General features: G+C 40.5%; 1 protein-coding gene across 1 annotated transcript; it reads left to right on the forward strand.

Annotated features, from left to right (window-relative positions):
* Positions 1-607: 607 nt before the first annotated feature.
* LOC146656890 (AP2-associated protein kinase 1-like) lies at positions 608-27990 on the forward strand. Its single transcript, XM_085424679.1, has 20 exons — positions 608-1414; positions 7609-7727; positions 8258-8366; positions 8897-9039; positions 9206-9327; positions 9426-9507; positions 9596-9728; positions 9841-9944; positions 10943-11022; positions 11119-11282; positions 11882-12054; positions 14608-14829; positions 15921-16108; positions 16396-16589; positions 16680-16748; positions 19249-19353; positions 19556-19657; positions 20793-20951; positions 21336-21425; positions 25472-27990. The coding sequence occupies exons 1-20, from the start codon at positions 1255-1257 to the stop codon at positions 26323-26325; spliced, it is 3372 nt and encodes a 1123-aa protein (XP_085280805.1). The 5' UTR covers positions 608-1254; the 3' UTR covers positions 26326-27990.
* Positions 27991-27993: the final 3 nt, after the last annotated feature.

Genomic DNA, 27993 nt, shown 5'->3' on the forward strand with positions numbered 1-27993 from the left:
TTTAGTTTAGTTACTGTGGGTTTGCTTGTTTCACTTTGGTTTTTGTATTTAAATATTGAGAACTATCCTATTCATTTATGTTATCTGGAATGGACATTTGCTTTTGGTGTATATCTTTTTACTTATTTGAGCTACCTTACCTAGTCCTGTGGTACTAAATAGAGTGCCTCATGGGCTTTCCATTGATATCTCGTGTGTTTGGGTGGCCTCTTTTAGCTCCAAAGACCAAGAAAATCACACACACACAAAAAAAATTTTCCTCGGTTCTCAGGAGGATATGTATAATACATTTTATTATTATCATTATTATTATTGTTATAGCTCCATATCTTTCACCTTTATATCTAATATGTTCAGAAGTTTGGAACAGAAATCACATAGCAAATGAATTCTGTGGGGATCCCCTTCTGTAGATATTTCCTCGTCTTTGTTCACAAATTTGAGATTAAAGATTAAATTGGTTTCCTTTTATTTTACTGTTATTAGTAAATTAGACTGATGAAAAAACAAAACGCACTTTATTTATGTTGACAATCCACAGCTCAGGGACAAGCAGGGTGCACTAACAGGAAGTCGCTGTTGATTTGACCAATCACACGAGGAGCAGTCCAGCAGGATTCAGGGGAGATGGGGAGGACTTCTGCCATTAGCGTGTACTGGTGGCTGTGTTAGCTCTGTCATTAAGTTAACCTAGTTGACTAGGCTTATTCTAACCTGCAGCACGAATACAAACAGTAAAGAGCTGAAATTTTCTCAACGATACAGAGGTATAAGGCAGCAAGTGGACTAACATTTCCCTCGGGAGAATATCGACCGAGATGTGTAACGACCTGGACTTGATATCAGGAATCTACCTGGCTGCTAGTCTGTTGACTGACAGCTGGCACCTGGCTGCTTAGCTAGCTGACTAGCTAGCTAGGTGAGCTGACTGGGTTTTTCGGGCTCATAGTCCGGCTCATTGTGTAGCTAGTACTGATTTTGGTATAGAGTGGAAAGCGGCTTCTCTGCATTATTTGACTCCGCCTGCTGTTCAAACCATGAGTTAGCTGAACAGCATCAGGCAGCAGTGTTCGGGATATTTTAAGGTCCAGCTAGTTTCTCTAGCTTTTAGCTTGAAGCCAGCTAGCAGCATTCATTCAGCTGTTGAAGCGTTAACGCCAGCACCTCAGCGACTGACTCTGTCCAACTACTGTCGTTGTCGCGACATTTATACATTTTTGGACTTGGTCCTGCTTTGGGCAGTGTCAAGGGAAAATGAAGAAATTTTTTGATTCCCGTCGGGAGTTTGGGGGCTCCGGGCCTGGTCCTGGAGCCGGTGGAGGAGGCGCTGGTTCCGGCGGCGGTGGCAGCTTCATCGGACGAGTCTTCAGCATTGGAAGATATCAAGTAACCGTGGAGGAAACAATCGCTGAAGGTGAACTACGTGGCGTTCCCTTGTGTGGATTACTACAAACACTTTAATTGTGATTTGGACGGCTTCATTTAAACGATTGGGCCTGTTTTTGTTTTGTTTTTGGCCCAGTCAGAGTAATGTTACTAACACAATGATAAGCTATCATGTTTGCTATACATTACTAAGTGGAAATGGCATTGGTTAATGAATATTTACTGGTCAGGGTTTAGAGGTTACACATTTAGGCAGTCCTCTGCATGCCTGTTTGCTGCCAGGTTGCCCAAACCTGTCTTATCTGTTTATTATTATTAATAATAACAATTATAATAACAACAGGCAGATTAGGAGGAAGACAGACTAGGCTGAAATTTTAAGATGTAAAGATGATGGGCTCTACATCTCTCAGTGTGTATTATCCTTGCATTACTACACTCTTTACTTGAAGGCTGGGAGGAACATAGCAAAACTGGATTTCCTGCTGTGCTGTAAGGGGCCAACGCCATGCTGAGTCACCTGTATGGATATTTACAGAGGGACTGGCAGATGTAGACTGCACAAGTTAAAATTAACTGGAAGTTGTTGGTTAGGATGTGTTGGCACATAGAATGTGACCTTACAGTAAGCTGAAACTCAAACATAACTTCACACAAACTTTTCCAGGTGAAAATATTCTTGCATGGTCATTTGTTAATCCAAATACTTAACTTAGTGTGGTGAGGACTGATTGCACCTTTTTTAGGTCATTTCTATTAGAACAGGCTAAACGGATATTGTGAAAGAGGTAAACCTTTTCCCTGTGGTCATTTGTCTTTGCAATGAGAGTCTGATGTCCTCTGTTAGCTAAGAGGGCCTGTTACTAAATAATAGATGAAAAAAGTCTGATTAATTTATCAGTACTATAGATGGGAACCATGTGTTTGGCCGCACACTGGCTTTATGAATGAGTTCCACAGCAAACTTCAGACCCGCCCTGTACTGGGATGTTAGGGAATTTCTTTGTTTCTGTGAGCTCAGTTTGGCCTTGCTGCAGATAATAACTTTAGAAAAGCACAATTCAGGTGTGTAATTCTTAGGCCTACTAAATGGCATCACCATAGAGCTGGGCGATAGAACGATAACGATATGTATCGCGATATAACTTTTACTCGATAGAGAAATTAAGCTATCGCGATAGACCTCGCCGCTCTTGTCCTCAAAAAAAAAAAAAAAAAAAAGGTCAGCCAATCCAAATTAAGTAGCGCAGAGCCGCAGCGTCACGGCCGCAGCGTCACGTCGCGTGACTTGTTAGGTACAGCACAAGTGCCAAGCCGCACGTGTGTTTGTTTGGGAAGCAGCCAGCGGGTAATGGAGCCAGCGCGTAATGGAGGAAATGAGTGTGCCGACTAGAAAAATCACCCGAGCGTGACCGAAGAGAAAACAGATGATGGTTCCAATGCCGGAGAGATTGTCAAACGGAAGAGCCATAGAAGTTCCGTAGTGTGAAGGTATTTCGGCTATTTCAAGTCTGACAAAAATAGAGTAGCGTGCACTGTAAATTGTGCCGAAAGCAAGTCTGGAAATACAATAAACTGGTGCATGCGTCACACTGTGCGCCACGTTATTGTTTCGGTGAAATGAATTTCTACAATACTGTTACTGTTAATTCTACTCTCTGCAGTGTTTAAATGCTTACATATACACACAGTTACTGTCCCTCCACACTTACGACTCGGTTCTGCTTCTATGCCCCAGCTTTGTTTACTTTTTCCCACCGAGGCTTCTAGACTTCTGATTGGCCAACGTTTAGGCACGGTTAGGAATCTAGCGCCACCTGCTGCTTTGGCATGTTCATAGCAGCGTTTTCCTTCATTTCTGCCTTTATGTGTGGACGGGATTATTTTTTAAAACGAAAATGGAAAATCTCCGTTTTCAAAAATACCCGTGTACGTGTGGACGTAGCCTCAGTCTCTGACTGGAAGCGCTAATTCGTCATTCGGCTTTTGTCAGACTAAAGTAACTGTTAAAACTGTTTGAAAAGCTCAGCTATACAACAAGGAGAGATTGAGAATTTCCTTTTAGTTCTCAGTTTATTTGATATTGACAAAAGTTAGTCAGTTTTGTCTGTTCTTCTGTAAAACAAACTAAGATTTATTTTTAGAATTAATATTTTGTTTCTAAGTGGAATTGACAATTTAGTCTGTTTCGTTTGTCCTATTTTGAAACTTAAACGCTTTAGCGGCTGCCTTTTGTGTAGTTTGCAATATTTGCCTTTATTTATCTGAAAAAGTCTCATGTTCCTTAAGTACATCTACCCTGTTGAACTTATTATGGGAAATAAATATTTAAATAAAAACAAGCTGCTGATTATTTCACATTTTACTTGTGAGCAACGGCACATTTAAATCTTACAAATATAGTTATTTGGCTTATATCGTGATAGATATCGTTATCGCCTGAAATGAAAAAAAACATATCGTGATATGAAAAAATCTCATATCGCCCAGCTCTACATCACCATAATTATATATACAGCTTCCCCAAGATGCAAGGTTTTATTTATTTATTTATTTTTTCCTTTCACTGCATTTTGATCTGGTAGTAGAGCTGCTCTTTGTAATTCGAGTACAGCTACTGGCAATACACCTGTTTATTCAGATGCTTTTCATTGAAGTCTGGGCCTGCAGTCACTGTTATCTGGCTGCGTCATGTAGTTAATTATTTTTTCCTCCTCTTACTCCAACTCCCTTTGTTGTCACTCTTGAACTTTGTGGCAACACACTTTACCCTGTGCTGACTAAAGCAGTGAGGGTGGCGCACTGTGCTGCTTTTGTAACTTTTTTTTCTTTTGTAACTTTGGTTTGGAGGTGCACGCTTTGAACAGTGTTATCTTTTTTTAGCTTTAGGTCTTGGGTAAATCTGTGATTTATTACTGACTTACCTCTGGATTTCCTGACACACAGCTCTCTCCCTTTACGGTCAGCAGGAAGTGTTGTTTTGTATTGATGTATAGAGTTACTGCTGGTAACATTAGTGCCCCCAGATCCTGCTGTCATTAATGTGCGAGTCATTCCCTTTTTGTATACCATAATTATCACATTTTCTAACAGAGTGGGAAAAAACCTTTTCTAAGTCAGATTAGATAGTTTATGCCACCTTCTCTTTAGACGATCTCTGGTTTTTCTCCCTGTCACTGCAGTGTTGTGCATATGTTTGTAAACAGCATCGTAGTGGTGAGGGCATGTGCTGTGTCTTAGTCTAAAGCCTAGATGCTTATTATGCAAGTTCCATTACACTGACAGATTGTAACTGAACATTACAAGCATTGGTGACACTTTTCATTGCAGAGCCCAAAGGTTTATTTTTGTGTGCATTTACAACTGTGTTATAATCATTTTACGTCAAGGAGTAGTGGCTATTTTTAGCTGGACTTATTTAGTCACCCCGTCTCCTGAGACAGTAGACCACTGCTAAATGTTACTTAAGACAGCCGCTAATCCCTCTAATTTCTAACAGGCATCTCAGATTAGACTGTGCAAGACAGCAGTGGATCAGATGCCTCTGCTCTGCTGGGCTATACACACACGTGCCCGCCTAGCCTCTGCTCTTTATTCTGATTCAATACAGGCCTCAGCTCTTAATTAAACTTCATATCTCATCCAAGCAATTGCTTTTCATGTCATAACACTAATTACTGAGCAATGTGCTCTGCCAGCTCCTTTTTCTTATATGCAGAGAATTTAGCACTTCATTGTGAAACTTCAAGTCATTTAATTCATGTTGACAACAGTAAAATGACTAAGTTTCCTCATTCATGCTGACCCACACAGGATGGAGGACTGAAGCCCACATGATTTCATATTTAGTGTGGTTTCCTGTTAAAAAAAAATATTGCTGTACTCTATGAACGTCTTTAACAATGCAGCTCGTATTGAGTAATGCTGATAGTAGTAGAATAATAATAATAACAATGATAATTGAATCTAAAATATCCAGATATCTGCTGAGAGATACTCAGTTTGTGCTTTATTTATTAGTGTGGTATGATTCCTGGTGGTTTTAGTTGCTATGGTTGTCACTGTCATCATTGTGACTAAACGTGGGATGATATATTCTCTCACTTCCTGTCTTGTCAGTTTTGTCTTCTTGCATCTTTTTGGCACAGCTGCTTACTCACACAGTTTTGTTTCAAGGTCTTGTGACTATTGTGCCAGCCAGCTAACTCACCACACAGTGTTTACAGGGAATGCAGAATTATTAGGCAAGTTGTATTTTTGAGGAATAATTTTATTATTGAACAACAACCATGTTCTCAATGAACCCAAAAAACTCATTAATATCAAAGCTGAATGTTTTTGGAAGTAGTTTTTAGTTTGTTTTTAGTTTTAGCTATTTTAGGGGGATATCTGTGTGTGCAGGTGACTATTACTGTGCATAATTATTACGCAACTTAGCAAAAAACAAATATATACCCATTTCAATTATTTATTTTTACCAGTGAAACCAATATAACATCTCCACATTCACAAATATACATTTCTGACATTCAAAAACAAAACAAAAACAAATCAGCGACCAATATAGCCACCTTTCTTTGCAAGGACACTCAAAAGCCTGCCATCCATGGATTCTGTCAGTGTTTTGATCTGTTCACCATCAATATTGCGTGCAGCAGCAACCACAGCCTCCCAGACACTGTTCAGAGAGGTGTACTGTTTTCCCTCCTTGTAAATCTCACATTTGATGATGGACCACAGGTTCTCAATGGGGTCCAGATCAGGTGAACAAGGTGGCCATGTCATTAGTTTTTCTTCTTTTATACCCTTTCTTGCCAGCCACGCTGTGGAGTACTTGGACGCGTGTGATGGAGCATTGTCCTGCATGAAAATCATGTTTTTCTTGAAGGATGCAGACTTCTTCCTGTACCACTGCTTGAAGAAGGTGTCTTCCAGAAACTGGCAGTAGGACTGGGAGTTGAACTTGACTCCATCCTCAACCCGAAAAGGCCCCACAAGCTCATCTTTGATGATACCAGCCCAAACCAGTACTCCACCTCCACCTTGCTGGCGTCTGAGTCGGACTGGAGCTCTCTGCCCTTTACCAATCCAGCCACGGGCCCATCCATCTGGCCCATCAAGACTCACTCTCATTTCATCAGTCCATAAAACCTTAGAAAAATCAGTCTTGAGATATTTCTTGGCCCAGTCTTGACGTTTCAGCTTGTGTGTCTTGTTCAGTGGTGGTCGTCTTTCAGCCTTTCTTACCTTGGCCATGTCTCTGAGTATTGCACACCTTGTGCTTTTGGGCACTCCAGTGATGTTGCAGCTCTGAAATATGGCCAAACTGGTGGCAAGTGACATCTTGGCAGCTGCATGCTTGACTTTTCTCAGTTCATGGGCAGTTATTTTGCGCCTTGGTTTTTCCACACGCTTCTTGCGACCCTGTTGACTATTTTGAATGAAACGCTTGATTTTTTGATGATCACGCTTCAGAAGCTTTGCAATTTTGAGACTGCTGCATCCCTCTGCAAGATATCTCACTATTTTTGACTTTTCTGAGCCTGTCAAGTCCTTCTTTTGACCCATTTTGCCAAAGGAAAGGACGTTGCCTAATAATTATGCACACCTGATATAGGGTGTTGATGTCATTAGACCACACCCCTTCTCATTACAGAGATGCACATCACCTAATATGCTTAATTGGTAGTAGGCTTTCGAGCCTATACAGCTTGGAGTAAGACAACATGCATGAAGAGGATGATGTGGACAAAATACTCATTTGCCTAATAATTCTGCACTCCCTGTATGCTAAACCCAGGCCATCCAACAGGGTTGAATTATACCCTGCTGCAGGGCTGTTTGACACCAGTGGTTTAAACTGGATAAAGCGATTCGTTGCACATGTTTGATAGATTTTATTTTTATTGTGACTTTATCAGGCTCCTTGTAGTTTAGGTTATGATTATTTGATCTGCCAAGGTTGTCTTTTTTCCTCAGTAAAAATCAAGTCACTGTCAACAGATGGTCACTGTCCTGAGAAATAAACTCAAACCAGACTGAGCAAGGCAGTATGCTTAGCAGTGTTGTCTCATAGAAAGAACGCCCTGGGTTTTAGCACCAATGCAGTGCCACTTATAATTGCACTGTATATGGTGGCAAAAAATGCAAGAGACATAACTATGGTGGTTTTTCTATTTCTGCATTTCAATTTGTCCATTCTTCCTGTTCTTCTCTTTGCAGGAGGTTTTGCCATAGTCTTTTTGGTGAGGACTCATCAAGGTGCACGATGTGCACTAAAAAGAATGTATGTCAACAACGAACACGATTTGAAGATCTGCAAACTTGAAATACAAATTATGGTGAGTGTGATTGCCCCAAAGCTGACTGGAGAAAACTCAGCAATTTGCATTACTGTTAGCCTGCTCAGCAACAAACACAAAAATCTATCTAGTGTTAAGTAATTTGATACAGAAAATGCAAATATGAACAACCCAGAATGCCCGAAATTAAAAAAAAAAAAGTTATGCAAAAACACTATTTGACTTGTGTCAAGTGGTGATAACAAAGCAGCACTCAGGATTGTAATTAGTTCCATTTTAGAACATGAAGTTCTGTTTAAAATGTTGCCTTGTAAGCTCAGTTGCATGTCCGTTTCCTAACTGTAAGTGAAACAGACCAGTTCCTGTAGCCACTCCCTGGTGACATGCTTATCAGATGATTTTATCATCATTACCTTAAGTCCTTTGGCAGTTAAAATTAAACTGAGAATTTACAAACATTGATGTATTTTTTGATCTATCAAATAAAGTTTCTTAGGACTGCATGATATTTGAAAATTGCCTCTCTTGTTGTTCATCATTCCTGTTTCTCTCTCTGTTTGTTTACACAGAGGGACCTGGTGGGTAACAAAAATATAGTCGGCTTCCTGGACTCCAGCATAACTGCAGTCGGAGCTGGTGATGTGTGGGAAGTCCTGATCTTAATGGACTTCTGTCGAGGTAAATCACCCAACCCCCTCCCCATGCCTTTCTATCTCTGAATTCAAAGCTCCATTACCCTCGGCTCTTACAGCATCCTTTCTTTTCTTTTTTTTCCAAAGGCAAATGTTCAGCTGATAGCTGTCGTGGTCAATAGAACTTGTGTTTTACTCGGTGCTTAACTTAGCTGTGTCATTTGTAGAAAGATAAAATGTTAACATGCCTGTGCAGTTGTGAGCATCGTTAGGGTTTTTAAATTGTGTAGTGTCGAAAATGTATTAATTTTGTTATGCTATAAACAGCAATGTTAATGTGTTAAAGCAATACATTCATGATGCCCTCTTTACTTTTTTCTCTTATGTAAAAGCTGACCGCTTTGAAGTGTCATGTGAATGATAAAGATTAATGTATGTTTTTGTCATTTATTTTAGATGTGTTGGGATCAGAGTAAACTTATATTTGAGCCTTAAATATTACCTAGAAACTTTAAATAATTACATAAAAAAAAAGGAATTTATGTCTTTTTATTGACTAAATTTTTTTTCATTTAGGTGGCCAGGTGGTGAACCTAATGAACCAGCGGCTACAGACGGGCTTCACTGAAGCTGAGGTGTTACAGATCTTTTGTGACACGTGCGAGGCGGTCACTCGTCTACATCAGTGCAAGACTCCAATCATCCATCGAGATCTCAAGGCAAGCCTAATACATTTTCTGTATGCGAATACTACTGACAGCACAGATCTATCTAATGAATTATCACACTAGTAATTTGGAATATTTTTTGTTTGTTTGTTTGTTTTTTGCGTTTGTTTCACTGTACATCACATCTCACAAGTCTTATCTTGTCTTCCACACATAGGTGGAAAATATTCTTCTTCATGACCGGGGACACTATGTGCTCTGTGACTTTGGAAGTGCCACCAACCACTTCCAAAATCCACAGACAGAAGGGGTGGCAGTTTTAGAGGATGAAATCAAAAAGTTAGTTGTTTTTTTCCTCTTGATGTACCATCTACCCTATTTTCTCCCTATATTTCAGAAGCTCATTGGTCTGTTCTCATACATTACTGCTACTGCAGGTATACTACGCTGTCATACCGTGCTCCAGAGATGGTCAACCTCTATGGGGGAAATGTCATCACAACAAAAGCAGACATTTGGGTGAGGCTAACTTAAAAATATTATCTAACTACTATGACGTCATACAGAGTATATGTTTTTATATGTGTTCATTTCCTTGTCTGCGCAGGCCTTGGGTTGTCTTCTCTATAAGCTGTGCTACTTCACCCTTCCATTCGGCGAGAGCCAAGTGGCTATCTGTGATGGCAGTTTCACCATCCCAGACAACTCTCGCTACTCACATGAAATGCACTGTCTTATTAGTAAGTACTCTATTTGCTTAGATCATGCGACCGTTCTGCTTTCTGAATATGTGTAGTCTAGGTGCAGTTAAATTTAAATGCAAATTAACTCAGAATATTTTTTGTGTCTCAGGATACATGCTGGAACCTGATCCTGAAAAGAGGCCAGACATTTACCAAGTATCCTACTTTGCCTTTAAACTGGCTCGACGAGAGTGTCCCGTCCCAAATCTACATGTGAGTCATCACGGCGAGAGCAATAGTGGGAGTATTAGATGAAAATATGTGTGTGCTCAGCAGTAACTTAGATTTTCTTTTTGTTACTACATGTCTTTGATTTTACATCTCGTGTGCTGGAGTTTGAGTTTGAGTTTGAAACTTTCCTAGCTAGCTAGAAACAGTTCAGTTCAGTTCATTTTTATTTCAAACATTTCAAACATGTGCCTTCACAATCATTACAAAATATCATTCCATTATTTGTTTGAAAAGGAGTAGGCTGAAGTATTTACTTATTTGTCCCTACCCCCTCAAGTTTTACCTCTCATTCATTTAATTTTTTTTTTGTCTTAAATTAAACAAACAACATATGAAACATATAAACATATGAAGTAAAACAAAACATAACATACATAAATCAAAAACAAGAAATTAGCAAGCCCCACCACAGTATAGTTTCTTTCATATGAAAAATACAGAATGTGTATATTTGCAGATACACAAGTTATGGAAAAACAACAAACCAAAACAAAACAAAAAAACAACCAAAAAAGAACCGCAACACCATTACCAGCAACATTACCATCCTGGGTTAACCCCGTTTTCTTCATTCTTATACTTATTTAAAATTAGGTTTTTATATTTTACTTTAAACTGTTTTATGTTTTGACTGTCTTTTATTTCTTCTGTTAGACTGTTCCATAATTTAACTCCTGAAATTGAGATTGACATAGTTCTTAAAGTTGTTCTAGCACTTTGTATTTTTAAATTCCATTTCCCTCTTAAGTTATACCCACCTTCTCTTTCTATGAACAATTTACAGATTTCTTTGGGAAGCAATTTATTTCTAGCTAGCTAGAAACAGCTATCTAGAACACAGTGATATTAATGACAGTACAGATTTTGTCACTAGGCCCTTAGTAATAACAAAGCACAAAACAATTATACATTTATGGAAAATACTAATCAAAAATGTGAAAAGATTTGATCATTTTTGATAAATCTTTTCTCCTCTGCAGAATTCTCCTATTCCTGCAAAACTTCCTGAGCCTATCAAAGCAAGTGAAGCAGTGGCCAAAAAGAGTCAAAACAAAGCCAGGTGAGTGACAAGCAAAGCGTGTGTGTTATTTTTATTAATATTATTGTCATAAGAAACTTTGCGTTACTCTGCAGAGTTTTCTTCTTCTTCCATCAGGCTCACAGACCCAGTTCCTACAACGGAAACCTCAATTGCACCTCGACAGCGGCCCAAAGCTGGCCAGGCTCAGCCCCAGCCCATATCAGGCATTCTTCCCATCCAGCCAGCACTCACCCCACGCAAGAGGCCTGGTGTGGCTACTGGGGCACCCCAGGCTATAGGTACAAGGAGCTGTTTAAACTATGATTTTCTCTATATGTCAGGGTTAAAACCATTGTGATCAAAGCCTGGATTTATGATGACTGTTACCCTGCTAATAACACTATTTATGTTGAATTACTTTTGGTTCATGAATCCCTCAAGAATTTCACTATAATTCACTATATATTTATATGCTGTGTTCCTATTGGTTTAGTCTGCTCTTTAAAGGCTTTTAGTTTTTATTTAAAGTCCCTTCTGGTCAACTTGCAGAGACAGAATAGATGGTGGCATGATTCACCCTCACATTTATTTATGTGTTGTTCAAAGTCATTCTTTTGATTGGTATCGGTCCAATTCGTTTTTGCCCCTCAGCCATAAAAAGGCTGATGGGGTGTTGTGTCACCCCACTGTGGGGGCGGGTGGCGTATATACCCAAGTTTGTGAATCCAATAACTCGAGAGTGAGGTGATTTAAGATTTTCTCACTCACTTGCACAACAATGTTTGTGTGGATGACAGCTGGTTCATGTAAGAATCTGCACAAAAAGAATCTGTGTCGTATTTGATGATCAAGAATACTTTTATAATTTTCTCATATATCGTATTAACTTCCCTTACAGGTGTCGGTATCAGTGTCCCTCCTCCAGCTTCAGCTGCTGTCCAACCTGCTCAACAGGCTCCGTCTGCTAACATGCAGCCGCAGGCTACATCTCAGCATCAGCAGCTGCTTATGAAGCAGCAGCAGCAGCAGCAGCAAGCCTCTGCCTTCTTAAGCCCACAGAGCACTCAGCAGGTAGGAAGACTGTTAGAGCAAGAATGGAAATGGTGATTAGCTGCAATGTGTGCTGTTTCATGGATGACATTGAATAATGCTGTGCACGCGTGGTGAGACATTTTAATGCCTTTGTTTTCAAAGAATTAACAGCATCAGGGATTTTTCATAAAATGCATATTCACTGTGCAAGCAATAACAAGAAGAGTGTGATACCACGCAAAGGGTTTGGGCTTGATAATGAGACACACTTGAAAATACAAACTTCAGGTGTGGGCTGTCTGTGTTTTGCATGATGAACTATTTTGATTTCTGTGGATTTTAGTGATATTGTTTTTTGGCTGAGCTGCCCTGTTTGTTGTTCAAAATCAGTTTTAAGAGCTCTGTTTAGTTTCAGTGAAGCTTAAATTCAACATGATTATGTTCATCACTGGTGTGTGTGTGTTTCAAGCCAAAGCTACACATTTACACTGCTCCCAGTCTTAAGGTGGTAATCTCAAAGGTTTCAGGCCTGGTTTGATTTGGTTTCTTACCAATTAGATTGTGTTCATGGTGTTTATGCGTACAGTCACATACTTCCTATAGGTTTGTCCTATACAAATACTTTATAAATATAATCTAATGCCTCATCCTGTAGATGAACTCCACTTCTAGTTTCTTACACTACAGCTGGCAATGGTGGTCCTTGTTCTGCTCTCTAGGATTTGTGAACTTGTCGTAGTGCAACATGAAACACTTCTCCACCTGCTCCACATTCAGGCTTTTATGTTGCAATGGATCTCCACAGCTGGAGGAGGACTGTTGTCACAATCTGTAGTCCTGTAATATGTAGAAATCTGTAATATATAGAAGCTGGCATCAGTCAAGATCCGATCTTGAGAAGGAGCTGAATGATATTAAGGAATCCTGCAATAGTGTGTCTTATGTTACAGATAGGAAGAACCAGGGCCAACAGCAACTGTACTTCCCAAATAAAACACTTATGGATGCCGTCTTTTCCCCAGATGAATAAAGAAATAACAATGAGAAAATAAAGAATTAGTTGACAGGCAGTAAGTGTAATTTTCATTCATTCTGTGAGATATTGTGATTTGATTCTCATGCTGCACATAGCATGAGACTGCTAGCACCACACCTCAGTGAAAGGGTTGGAGGAAGTTACCTGGCTGAGAGGCAGGAAATGTGCTGTTTGCAGCTCTTTATTTAACCAACTTACTGTAGCTTCCTTTTCCATTCATTCTTGTAAGATTTTAACTAGATCTGCTGTCAACAAATTTTCAGTGTTATGACAGTGTCTCTCCTTTTGCCTGACTAGATCACCATAGTAACTGATGCTGAACACACAACCTATTCCTGCGCAGGTTATCTTCAGAGTTTTGGTTTAATTTTGGTCTGAATTTTGGTAAAACTTCAAGTTTCGAAACCCTAATGTGCAGTTGGAAATAAACAGCATTTATACAGCGTGTGTCAAAAAGAATCGTCTGATTTTAAAGTGGTTTTATTCCCCATTCTCCAGCAAAAGTGGAAATGCCTATTATTAGAAATAGGAGATTCGTGAGTGTCACGTGGTTGCTGGTCTGTAGCATAACAGCAGCAGTGGCAAGTTTGAGTATTGTGGAGACATGTTGTGTGTCTGGAGGGGGACACATTGAGAACTTGTTAACATTGTCTTGTTTGTAAAACTTATTATTCAGCCATGTACTTTAAAAATTTACCACAAGCTTCTATGTCCATTATTTCGATTACTGTCACTTTAAAATGATAGCTTTTTATAATAAGATGATTCTTTTTGATACACCTCACTTTATTTTAGTGCTAGGAGAGCTTGCGATTGATGATTTTCTGCCATCACTGCTCGCTTGTCTTATTTGCAGCAATAGGAGGTGTATTTTAAATTCTTTTTCTAGATCTCTACTACCTGTTCCTCTGATAATGTTTCTGATCAGAGTAGGTGGAGCTAAGTCATTTGTTTTGTGTGGAGGAAGTATCAAATGACATGTCAGCTGCCCTCTTGGCACCTGAAGCAAGCCTAGGTTAACAAAGAAAGTTAATAACCACTACCATCATACCTGTTGTCTCAGACTGGATTGTTAGGTTTCATCAAGCCAGCTAACAGGAAAAGAAAATCTTGGCTATGCTGAACTTTCTTTCTTAGTACACGCCTGTTGACGTGTTTCGTTGACACGTTCTTGAGGAATGATAGTGTGAACTACTAAGCTTATAGACAAACTCGTTGCATTTGTACTGCAAAATTACATATTTACTTATTAGGAATCATTCCTCAGAAAACTGTTAAATTCCCATTCTGTTACCTCATTTATCAATAAATGTCAATTTAACAGACATTTGTTCAAACAAACCCTTTGAGATTCCCACTTTATTATGAGCTGCAACAAATATTTCCATATTTTTATAGGTTTGTTGTAGGTTTTCTTCCGTGCATTCATGTTGTTTGCTGGTGAAGCAGAACAGAAAAAATTAATCTGGTTTAGTTTTGCAATACATAACAGAAAATATTTCAGTTGGGCCACAGTTTACCTTGCTCACGGTCAGCTGTGTGGTGTTCCTGTGTAGCATCACCTGGTACAGAACCTCTACCACCACCAACTTCAGCAGCAACAAACATCATCACAAGCATCCAGTCTGCTGCAATATAAACCTGTTCCTCAAGTTGTTACCCTGCAGCATCAACACCAACAGCAGCAGCATTTAGTCCTTGAAACTGCAGCTGCCCATCTCACACCCATCCCCGAGTCCGCAGTTGTTGGTCCTGCAGCTCGTGGTCCAGAGTTTGTGGTAACGTCCTACTCCTGCTGCTGTCTGCTACTCTTTGGGTCGGGGCTGATTATTGGCTCGTCTCTAACGAATCACATCCAGACTTTTGCTCACTTTTTCCTCTTCTCGGTGGCAAAATATTCGAAAAATCTCATTCCATTTTTACTGAATGTATAATGTATAGAATTTTCATGAGTTTCTGTCAGACTGTTTCATGTTTTCCTCTCCTGTAAATGTTTCCTGTTTTCATAGAGTTGTAGTTTGGAGCAATCTTCAATCTCTTTGATCAATTTTCTTTTCCAGTTGCTCTTACTTGTTCTAATGTTTGTATCTGGTTCATTTATTTCTTTTTTTTTTTTTTTTCTTTTTTTTTTTTTTTATAATACTGAACTGTGCAAAAGTCTTCAGTTTTTTCTTTATGTTTTGCTTCCAAGCAGCCAGACTTGCATGTAATTTTTAAGTGGTCCTGAGCAATAGTTCTCCAGGCTTTATGAAGGACTTTTAAAGTTTTTCTTTGGACTTTGGCCTTTTTCACTCATTTTTAGTCCAGTACTTGTATCTGACCATTTCAGAGGAATACTGACCTTTGAATTGTTCAAACATAGAAAAGACAGCTAACTCAATAGATGAACCAGTGTTGTATCTACACTTAAGAGACAGCTTGGCTTTTATGAGCAGAACCAATTTTAAATTGTATCTTTAGGCACTTTGTTACAGTAGCCTATTGCAAAAACATACCATTTGTTTTTGAGCTGACTCTTTGAAAAATGAAGAGCTTTAATTGTCCTTCAAGAAACTGAAGAAGTACTTCTAAAGACCAGAAATTACAAGAAAGCTTATCTAGCAGAGTTCAGGCTGTGTTGAAGAATAACGGTGGTCATACCAAATATTGACTTTCAATCTGTTTAGAATTGTACAAACTCTGTTTGTGCTTCTATATAATTTTTTTCCGTGTATGTTTGCACGTGTTTCTATAGACCACAGGAACTTCTACTATTTTTCTAGAAAAATATAAAGAAAAGACTCTAGACTTTTGAACAGTACCATAGAGAAAAGGTTTTAGTTACTAACACATTTTCACCCCTCTGCATCATTTTTTTTTCTCATTGCAGACGACTGGCAGAGGGATCCACAAAGTTGGCTCCCTGACACCCCCCTCCTCGCCAAAGACGGCCACCAAGAGTGGCCACAGACGTATCCTTAGTGATGTCACCCACAGTGCCGTGTTTGGGGTCCCCGTTAGCAAGTCGACCCAGCTACTTCAGGCAGCCGCAGCTGAAGCCAGCCTCAACAAGTCCAAGTGAGCAGAATGAACTCCCCTCAGTGATCTGAGGATGAACTGTTCTTTCATGACACTGAGTGAAGATCGACGTGCAATAGACAGTACATTCATATCACAGCACCCAGAAAGAGGACAAATAACTCTTTTAGATCCCCGAGAATATCTCACTTCAGTCTTTAAATAACTGTTCATTCTCTCTCCTTACTACTGCATACATCAGGAGGCCAGTGTGCATTGACTTAACAGCCTTTGTGTAGTTTCACTGTGTGCTCCTACTGTCTTTTATATTTATCTTTGTACTGCAGATCAGCAAGCACTACTCCTTCTGGGTCCCCCTGCTCGTCCCAACAGAGTGTATACCATCCAGGTGACGGGGACGCCTCCTCAGCACTCACTGTCCCCCACACTCAGCCCGCCTGGAATCCTTTTGGCGACGATAACTTCTCTAAGCTAACAGCAGAGGAGCTTCTTAACAAAGACTTTGCAAAGCTAGCTGAGAGTAAGTTCAGTTTGTTCACACACAGCATTAGTGAATCATTCCATGATCTAAAACCTGTTTGTTTTTTCTCCTCCTTTGGCTTGTGCACAGCTGCTGCAGCTGGAGAGAAAGCTGCGGGATCCAATGAAAATCTCATTCCCAGCCTCAATGCCTTTCCAGGTAAGTCTTTGTTTAGCTTTTCTCAGTATGCCTCTGACAGCTTTGTAAAGGATGCTTCTGAACCAGCTGGATTTGTCTCAGTGATTGAGTATATGCGTATAATGTTAATCTATCATAAGGATTTGTCTGTGGGCTTGTGTACTTCTATTAAAAGAAAACAGTTTATAACCATCAGAAATCACAGCGCAGCCATCATCTTAATCTTATTTGCATGGTGATTGTTTTTTTTTATTGTTACATCTATATGCATCCATTGTAGGAAAAGCGTCCGCAATTAATATTGAAATATTCAAGTATTAGCTGTTGATACTACTAAAGCCAGTGTCCAGGACAGCCCTAGAGGCTTGCGCTTGTTGTAAGCAGGCAAATAGTCAAGTCAGAGTATCAGCTTTAAACTGCAGATCTTCAACTGATGATTCCAAGCACTGACTTTGAGTAAGCATCCCTATTTTCTTGCATATTATTAGAAAATTTCTGTTGTGTAGGTTATAGCTGCTCTATATGTTGCTGTCTCAATTTTTAGAGTCCACTGTGCAGTATTGATCTATAGCCATCACCAAGTGTAGCGTCAGCACTATTGTCTCTCAGACCCTTTTAACTGCCTCTCACTCTATAATATTGTGGTCACACCAGGACGCACAACGAGCCATCCCTTTGATTCTCCTGGACTCTTAGCAAATATACCTCATGAGTGACTTTGTATTTGCTCAGGTAGTTTCTTGGCTTTCACACCATCCACAGGTTAGCGTCCAAGTGCCAGTTTTTGTGGTTTGGATTAGTACACAGTTCTACCTTGTTGACTTAGCGAGCAGCCTCACAGTGGCTTCTTGTCAGCGTTCATGAATAGACAGTGTTGCTACAGCTAGATCGCATCTCATTTGCAGGTCTGTGCTTTCTCCTTCTCTGTTGCCTGGTAACGCGAAGGACAAATTCTCCTTTGTTAATTGGATTGCTTTACTACTAGTGGAGCCTGCTTACCAGTGCTGCTAGGAACAAGAGAAAGCTAAGCGCACTCTCCTGTTGAAATGACGGTCCAGCTTTTTATTTTCTTCTCTGTTTAGTCTTGAGTTCTTCTGGAAGTGTATGCTTCATGCCTCTTTACCTTTTTTTTTAATTTTCTTTTTTTTTGTTTACATACTGTTTAAGGCCTGAACTGAGAGGATAAAAACGTTACGTAATAAGGGTGTGGGTAATCTTCTCTGTCCAGCCTAAGCTATCTCTTTGACTCTTTGGATCCCTTACTGAGATAGAATGCACACAAGCAAACACACTCTGACTTCTGCTAAAGAAGCACAACATCCCATCTGAGATAACGTGAAAACAGCCTTGTGGCAAGAGTGCAACAGCATGTAAAACATACTGTATGTAGCATTTTAAAACTGCATATTTTCACTGTTCCCTGTGAAAATCAAATGTTTGACATTTAGGATTTGTGAAAAGCTTTTCACCAGCATTGGCGTCTTTCCTATAGCGAAGGGGTCAGAAGGTCACATCTGCTGTGCCATTTTCTGAGCCAACACATTCCTTGTCCTAGATGCCCCCCCCAACCCTTTCTTTGCCCCTAGCAGTTTCCTGTGAGTATAAGGCTGCAGTGAAAAATTAGTAACTGCATGAAATACACTTATACTATAATAAATAGAAATACACTTCATGCATGCAGCACACTTAGTACTTAGTAAAATCAGATCTTATTTGTTTTGGTAACGACAACTTAACAACATCAACTGTGGGTTTTGTTTTCTTTTTTTGTGCACTGCTCCAAAAATGAGCTGAAAATGTTGTGGAAAATAAAAAGAAAGGTCTTCATTGGTTGCTTTAACTTGAAGTTTTTGAAGGTGTGAAAGAGCATGAGAAATGTTTTCTGCATTAAAGATCTGCTGCCATAATTTAACTTTTTTTGGCAACTGAATGCTATTGAGGAAGGAACTTATAACCCAGGGATGTCAAACTCATTTCACGTTGTGTGCCACGTATAGCTCACTTTGACCAAATAAATAAAAAATGTTTAAAATCTGCAATCAATTAGTAAAATGTATTTCTTTTGTATAGTATGACTAGTCATATCTGTAGGAAAAGCTGCAAAACTCATTAAAACACATTTAAAAGTCAAAACATTTATGCTGTTCCTTATATCTTCCAGAGGCAGTTGATTGGAGTCTTTGCTTGGCTTTTTTTGGCCCCAGGGCCTTATGTTTGACAACCCTGATATAAACTAACAAATGATTCAGTAATTTTATTATATTGACGTGAAAGTACCTCGAAATTTACATGATATCCTTAATTTTTTTTTCTTGCTGGATGAATCTTGCTTCTAAAAATGCTGACCATGAAGGCAGATGGATGCATTTGTCCTTGTTGATTTTTGCCATCATGCACCATCGCAAAGTGTAGTTTCTCTGCTTCTTTGTCATTTCTATGGAAAATCCTCTCTCATTGCCTTTTTCTCTGTTGCCATCTGTCCCTTTCTCTTCTCCCTCTTCTTTCTCTGGCTCACTCACAGAGAAGCTGATTGAGGGACAGAAGTCCCCTGATACTTCTCTTCTGCTCCCTGACCTCTTAACCCTGACTGACTCCTTCAACACTGCTGCAGAGAGCACCACAAATGGTACCAGCTATGTTCTTGTCCCATGCTTTGCCCCCAAAAATTCCTCATTTGCTCTGCATATGTCTTCCTTCCCTTTCTTTTCTCTAACATCCTTACAAAGTCAGGCATATCATCTGGGAAAGGAACAAAGAAGATGTTCTTCTTTCTTTTCTGTACTAATAACAACGTCTTTGTATTACTGTTTTACGTTGTGTTTATGTAGTAAAGGCAGAGGTGTGTGTGGACTCACTGATTCCTGGTTTGGAGGCTCCCCAGCCCCAGAGACATTTGGGCCAGCCAGAGCTCATTCCTGCCAGTGTGCCAGGTTAGCATCCTGGACCTCAGAATAGCACTTTTTCCGATCACTGTTTTACCCAAGGTTAACTAAGTTCAGGTTCTGCGACAATCCTAAGATGTAGTTTTATTGATTTATATTAACTCAAACATTTGCTGGCGTTCCAGATAGGGTTGTTCGTGTCGCAAAATAAACTGTTTACGGCAATATTTTTCACCATTTTGATGGTCCTTGTAGTGGCTATATTAATTTCTTAAAGTTCTCTCTTTCTCTTATATTTTATATAACCACACTAAAGATGGACAAGCGCCTGTTTTTATGCGTTGGTTAGCAACAACGACGGTAACAGCATCGCGTGTCCGCTTGTTTATGTTCCACATAAACCTTTCACAATAAAGCTCAAGATCCTGTTGAGACTTTTCAAAATAAACTGAATCACGTGAAAGAGCAGATTATTTACGGATGAGAATTTAAAAAAGAGCCGCCAGGTGCTAAAAAATAAACCTTAGCATCAAACGTTAGAACAGGCTTTTCCCCGCAGCACGCCGTGTAATAAATACTCACAAAGAAAACGGCGGCTGTTACAACTTATGTCTAAAAATGTGTAGTTTCATGCATCGGTTAAAACACTCGACTCCAGCTACATGACGCGCAGCTGGAAACACTTCCCGCAAGACGAGCTGCCCGAGATTCACAGATTTTACAGAAAATGTTACATTTTTGTGATTTATATCGTTATCAGGACGATAGAATTCTTATATCAGGATATGAGATTTTGGGCATATCGCACAGCCTTAGTTCCAGATCACAATCATTTTGGTCTATAACTAGAACAGTTGCTTTAGGATAGTTCAGTTATATGGACCATAACCTGCTTAAGCTTTAGGGTGTTAAGTGGTCTATTCAGTGAGATCTGCTTGCATTTTTCTGTGACCCACTTTGCCACGTTTATCTTGAAAAGTGCTATAGAAATAAAAATTGTGCTCAATCATTGAAAAAGAGACGCCTCTTTTTATTGTTTGTTATTAAATGAAGCTAACATAGCTTTTAAACTCTTTATGCTTGCACATATAAGCTATTATAGTAATACAATGCATCTTTTTCTGCTCCTTGCACTAACAGTCTTACTTTCTCATACCCTTTCTTTCTCTGGCCGCTGTCTCAGATTCTCTCACTGGGGAGGATTCTCTGCTGGGTTGTGATCTGTTATCTCATACCTGTCATGGAAACCCATCTGTTTCTGTTCTCCCTTCTTCTTGCTCCTCTGCTCCTCCTGGCGCTGGATCCTGCCTGGAGGAGCTGCCAGCTGGTCAGACTGCTTCTGGTAAGACCTTTTATTTTCCGCGTGCGTGTGTGTGGGGGGGCGGGGTTTCGGGGTTTCAGTGTTTGTGGCAACACAATTGCAGACCCCTGATCAACCACACAATAGAAAGGCCTGTTGAAACAGTAAAAAGCAAAAGTGGAAATTGAATTGGACACTAAATGACAGCCTCGCCAGACCCTTGACTCATTTGTAGAAGATGCTAAAAGCCATGTAAAACTGAATGGCTTTTAAAAACTTTGACTGCCCTGGCTGCTTCCGTTTATAATCTACTCGCATCCTCCTTTCTTTTCTTCTCCTTCTTTTTTTATTTCCTGCTCTTTTCGTTGGCCGAGTTAACCTCTTCCCGCTTCCATCGTTACTTCACTTCCTCTTCCTTCACCACAGACTCTGCTTTCCTCATGTCGTGTGGGGAGAAGGGCAATGACGACGAGTTTGATCCTATTCCAGTGCTCATCTCCAAAAACTCAAATCAAGGTAAGGCTAACCTAATTCTGAGATGAGCACTCACACCTGCTGAAACCCAGACTGTGAGCCACGAAGATGAATGAGCTAGCCCCCCCTCCCAGTTTAGTCACCATTAGCTTGTTCCTGGGATTTCTGATGTGAGAAGTCTTGTATGGGTGGCTTTTTTCTTATCTCATCGAGCTCTCACATTAGTCATCTTTTAACTCCCAGTGCTTCGCCATCTTGCAGGTGTTTTGACTCTTTTTAGTTTATCTTGAAAGTCTCCCCATGTTAGTATGGCTTTCCCTAACTCCCCCCTCCCCCTGTAATGATGCAGCTGTATAAAAGTTATCCCAGCTCACTCTCTGCTTGTTTCTCTTTCTACCCCCTATTCATGCATCTCTCTCCCCTCATCCTGGTCATCTTCCCACTCTTTAATTTCTTCATGCAATCCCTGTTAAAATGACTTATTCTTTTGCTTGTCTTTCACACTCTCCCTCGGCTCCTCCATGCCCATCTCTGTCTCTATCTCTCTTTCTTTCTGGCACGTTCCAGGTGGTCACTCGCGCACCAACAGTGGCAGTTCAGAGTCCAGCATCCCCAACTTGGCTCGCTCCCTTCTGCTGGTGGATCAGCTCATCGACCTCTAGAGGGGGTGGGAGAGGTCGAAGGGGCAGTGTGCAATCCTAACAAAGGGATATGGGGGGAGGGTTGGGGGGTAAAGATGGGCACGCAGAGACACTTAATGTAGCACCTTATGAGGACCAAGAGGAGCCAGTATTCTCTTTATGTGCCTCCTTGGCCTCAACTCCATCTCTAGTTGCCTGATAGCTGGTTTCATATGTCTCTGCTAGCCGCTGACATTCCCACACTGGTAAAAATCTTTTCATTAATGCCTGAGCATATCGTCCGCTTCTGTCTTGGCTACACCATGGTCTTCCTCATGCTTTCTTCTTACTCCCATTAACATCCTTCACAGAGTGCACGGCCATAGTCGACCATCATCGTATGCACATGTTAAGCATGGTTATATGTGTCAGGGGTCTGACTAAAGACTGTAGAATGCTGTAGATAATTTGATGCACTTTCCTATGAGAGCTTTGAACTACTGGCCAAACAAAGATGCAACCTGGAGCTGCGCTTCTGTTCGGATTGAACCAGTTTACATATAAAAGAAGAAGTGTCAGTTTTGGATAGGTTTTAAAGATTTCTCACATTGTTGGAGTGCGCATAGTCATGGAAAGTCAAATCTGTTCAAGCCATCATGTGCCATGATTCCTTTATAGATCTATTTGTCTAAACCAGCTATTCCCAAAGTCAAGAGTGCTGCAGCCCACTTAAAAACCAGAAAATCCCACGGGCCCCACCCAGTGTTAAATCTTCACTCTAATCAAAACACGAGAGGGTGGTGTGTTTTTTCTTGACATTTCTATTTTAAAAAAGCATAAACAGCCCAGGCTGTTTGCTATAAATTGCTAATGCTGCCCAATCACATGCAAAGTGTCATGGCCACCTGCCACTGGGACTCAGACTTCAAAACAAGAGCGTAAATTTAGATCAGAGTGATGAAAAACTTCACAAACTCACCACCTCCGATCACCAGTGTTAATTCACTTTTATATAAATAAATACATTTAAATATGTACATACTTGTACATACTTGAGCGTAATTTCTGTTATTACTGCAGGCACCTGTAGTACCTTTGTGGCCCACACTTTGGGAATCACTGGTGTAAACCGACCAAGTGGCTTCACAGGCTTGAGCATACCTGTATACTGTCCCCTCTTTCTGGATGTTAAGCAGCGTGTCTAGCGTATTCTAATGCTACACCTGTAAATCTGTCAGTTGTAATCATTTCCTGAAACTGCTGAGGTCAGTGTTAATACAGCTGGTGAGTTCGGCTCCATTGCCACAGCACAGCTTCCCACCATTGTCAGCATTATCTACAACACCACTAATGCCAGCTCATTCTCATACCTGTGACCCATCGTTGAGGTAAGCACAGCAGAAGTAAAAGGGAATGAAGGTATTTGACCTGTTCCGATGCCAAAGCTAAACAAGACTCTATTATCATGCTGTTTTTCCTCTGTGTTGGTCCGCTCTCAGGGTCGTATAAATGAGCAGATTTTTAGCAGAATACCACCGTCACAGAGAGGGAAGTGTGACGTAAATGTCATTATTTTGTGTAGGTATTATGTTAATGAAGGAACTTTTACATGAAAATATCCTTCCTCCCTCTCCCACTGACATCCTCTCAATCTTCTCTGGCCAATCCTTTGTTACCATATACCATAAAGTCAGTTGTGACAGTCTGTCCAGATGAAAGAGAAATGTAAATATACATAAAGTAACACTTTTTTCTTTTTTTTGCACTTGTCAGCATTGGTAAAGGTAGATTTTAGTGTGTAACATTTTATCATGTTATGATTAAAAGTGACTATTATTGATAGTGCTTTAGAAAGAATGTATTAACTGAGGACCATTATAAAATATGTAAAAATTGTATAAGGATGTATAGATAAAACATATTTGTGTATGAGGCTTTATTTAAGAGTGCAAAACTGTCGACTCTGTCCTTCTGTCTTCTCTCTTAGTTCTTGTCAAACATTTATCTAGTGCTCACGGTTTAGTTACCAAACAAACATGAGACTAAGTGCTTTTGAATCGCTTGACTGGATAGTATGTGTTGCTCTCCATTGCAGCTGTTAGGTTATACACTAGTACTGGTACATGTAAGTTACTGTATATGCCTGAATAGATTTTATTTAACAGAGCTAATGACGGAACTAACTTCCTGATAACACTGGGATACCTTTCACCTCTGTCTCCTATAGTTCATTAAATAATCATAAGAAAGGCTTGTGTGTGAGTTGTATTACATCTGATCTTAACCATTTTAAATGTCTACATCCCATTTTCTTTCCATTTAATATTGCGGTTCATATTTTTGCAGTCCACTATAATTCTGCATCCTGCAGCACTCTGCCACTGGTTGCAGACTTTTACGTGTGTTGCTGTGCTCTTTGGGTTGAAATGCAAACAGACTATCTATAATCATCAAAGTGTTAATGAAGTATCACTGATGGAGATCATCAGACTCGTCGTTCCCTTGGTGTTCTCTTAGCCATAAAAGGCTAATGGGGTATTGTCATGAATCCTATTCATATCACCCGGTGTAATGTTCATAAATAGAGTGGTTGTTGTGATCAGACCAGTTTTCAGAAACCTAAAAACTTTATTCCTCCTCACACTTTTCTAATTTGCCTTCCTAAATTGTGTGTCTGTTAATCAGGTAATATCTCAAGTTGACTGTACAGACTATGAGCTGTATTGTGAGAGATGAGAAGCTGTTTTTCTACACACTTACGTGAGCTGTCACACTGTGGGATATTTTTGTCAGCTCCAAACTGTGTCATATTCACACTTAAGTCATACGGAAAGGGCGTGGACGATTTAAAACACAAGTGAGGAGGAAAAGCTCGCCCAAGAAGTAAAACAAAACAAGAGCCGAAAGAGCTGGTCTTTTCCTTTAATTGCTTCAACTAACCTTTCCCCCTGAGCTGCACGTTAACAACTGCTGTCAACACTGCTGAGGTAAGACTGATCTGTCTTCTGTGCAGTCTGTCTGTCACTAACTATTTTTCACTTTTGCTGTGAAGGCTCTTTCCCCTTGTTTCCACAGATCTTTCTCATGCTCCCTCCTCCTCAACTGACTCAGTTTTAACCTAAAGCAAAACTGCTGCCACTGTTTTCCTGTAACACCGGGCGTTACTTGTGAAGGTTGAGTTGAGAATCGTGGAAACAAGGTTAATGTGGTGACGTACTAGTAGAACTGGTAGTGTTGTGACTGTGACCTGTTCAGAGTAGAATTGTAGTCTTGTGATGGGTTCTCATTGTTTAGTCATCCTCGAAAATCAGTGACTTACAGATTTTTAGAGTCCATCTGTTATGCGAGACGGATCTGGTAGATAAATGGGCAGCTGGACCACAGATGGCAGTTCCTTTTCATTTGTATTCTAACATTTTTGTTTACCTCCAATTTGTTTTCCCCCTCTATCTTTGCTTGCTTGAACAGATCTCCAAGGGGAGAGTAATGGCTACTCTGTGCTTGAGGAGGGACAAGAGACTGAAGCTGTAGGAGCAGATTCTCCACAGAATGAGGGCTGTGTGCACTCCAGCGATGAAGACGAAGAAAAAGAAGCACACAAGGACGAGCAAGAGGACGGTGAAGGCATTGAGAGTCACATAGCCCCCCATGACTGCAGCGGTTCTAGACCTCTGCTGCAGGACTCTGAGGATGAAGAAGACCAAGGGCCTCAGTTAGCTCTCCATCCATCTCTGCACTCCAGCACAGCAGCAGCACAATCAGCTACAACCTTCGATCAACCTGCTCCAAATACCTTTGCCCAGAATCACTTCCAGCATGTACACGAGGCAGCAAAGGAGATGGAGGGCGCTGCAGATATCTTCTCCAAAGCCCCCTTTCTGATTGCGCAAGAAGACACAAGTGACGTATTCGCCAACGCTCCATTTCCACGCGGTCCCCTCGCGGCTCAGCAGCAGCAGCAGCTCGACGTTTTCTCTCAGGCTCCATTCGGAAAAAGAAAGGAGCCCAAAGGAGCGCAGCCGAAGACCTCGTACCCCCACGCAGCTGGAGCTCACGCTGTAACCTCTGATCAAGGAGTCTTAGAACAGGTTGCCCAGCAACCTTTCCGTCCTCAAGCTCTGGCCAAATACTCCCGACACTTTGAAGGACCTGTGCCCCAGCAGCCAGCAGCAGCTCACAGAGCGGCGTCTAACGCGAGCAAGCAGGCTGCTGTAGCATCTGTCCCCGCTGGACCTCTGCACTCGTGGACCTCAGACGTGAGCGCTGTAGACCCATTTGTCTCTGCACCCTTTCACCTCAAGGCACCGCAAGAAAAGCCCTGAACGCACACTCACAGGTCAGGGCAGTGGGAATCCGCGCCTACCGAAATATGCAAAGTGTAACAGGCGTAACGCATGCTGTCACCAGCGCTGCAGCGGGACTGCAGGCCTGCATGGATCTCATTCTTAACCAACTCAAATAGTGCAAGGTCATCTTTACTTTGAGTAAACTGACATCAGTCCCACATTCACACTATTTTGTTTCCCTCTGCCTTTCACGTTTTCCTTCTTGTTCTTATTTACACAATGACTACATTATGGTCAAGCATTTGATTGTTTTCTCGCCTACCTCAGTTTTTTTTTGTTTTTTTTTTCCTTTTGGTGTGCGTCGGCGCTGAAATATCACACACAGTGAGGGAGGTCATAGACTGTCTGCAGCCGTGGCGGTTAAATTTCCTGGACAGTTTGAACTTCATTGATCTGAAAATGCCTCATTCCTTTATTTTAGTAGTCAGCTTGAATGACGTGACAGTAACTTCATAGAAGCTTGAAAGATGGGAAGACACAGCCTAGGAATATTTCATTAAACTAGAAATGTGCAAATGCCTTACAGTTAAACATTTACAGTTACTTTTTGTCTTTTATGCTTCGAAGTTCATAAAGGAGATGCTGGATGTTGATGCAAAGTGTAAATTAAACGTGTGCGTTACGTTTGCCGTCACAATCATGTCATACAAAAACAGTTTGTTCCACATCATGTACGAACTATAAGTAAATGTTAGTCATATAACATTTATTATGGTAATTCTTATGTTGTATAAATGAAGACCATTCCCGTTGTTTGTCCTCACTGTACAATATGACATCTCCAAAGCCTTAACACCCTTGCTGCACCTCAGAACCACATCAGAACATCAGCAGCATTCATCACGTTTGCCTTCGTGCCCTCCTTAAATGAAAATAAAGACACTGCTGCATTCACATATCTTACTGTACTCGTGTTCAGCACCAAATACCTGTGTACAATCATGTACAACTTCCTCTTGCTGTCTGCTGTACACGCACGCACAAGATTGTCATCGAGCACAGGAATGCGTCTTTGTTGTCGACTTCTGTATCCTAACTGTGACACATTTATGAACAACTGAAGTGAAAACTTTTGACTGCAGCTTCAAATTAAATAAATAAATATTACAACTGTCTACGGCACTCATGCTTCGCAGTTCCAGTCAGGGTAAATGTAGTGTTGTCCAAGTGAAATCTTATATGGTGTCTGATTGATGACATTCCTGTTGGATTTGTTTCCGTTGCCATTCAGACGTATTTAATTGTCTTTGTTCTTTATAGAATCATGGAAGACCTATTTGGTTCCCAAAAGGGATCCAGCCTTTCTCAACCCAAAGCTTAAATTATGTTTTTCTCCTTTGCAATGTAAAATCTTTTATTTCGAAGTGTTCGGTATTTTGATATAAATGTTTACTTTTCTCATCCCAGTTTTAAACAAGACTATTGCACATAATCACTGACAGAGTGTCACGGTTCTTGAAGAATGTGTTTTGTTTGTAACACAGCTGTAAGTTTGTTTTTGTTTATTTTGTTTGTTTGAGGAGGGGGGGGGGGTGACCGGTGTTGTGTAAGAAACATTTGGAGTAACAGTTGATAACACTGTTGGACAGGAAAGCACTCAAAATACTTCTTATGCTGCACAGCCTGCCTTTGAAAACTGTCATG

This window comes from Rhamphochromis longiceps, linkage group LG12 (genome assembly GCF_057381845.1).
Source record: "Rhamphochromis longiceps isolate RC_006_pf linkage group LG12, R_longiceps_female_GT1.1, whole genome shotgun sequence".
NCBI classification, from domain to species: Eukaryota; Metazoa; Chordata; class Actinopteri; order Cichliformes; family Cichlidae; genus Rhamphochromis; species Rhamphochromis longiceps.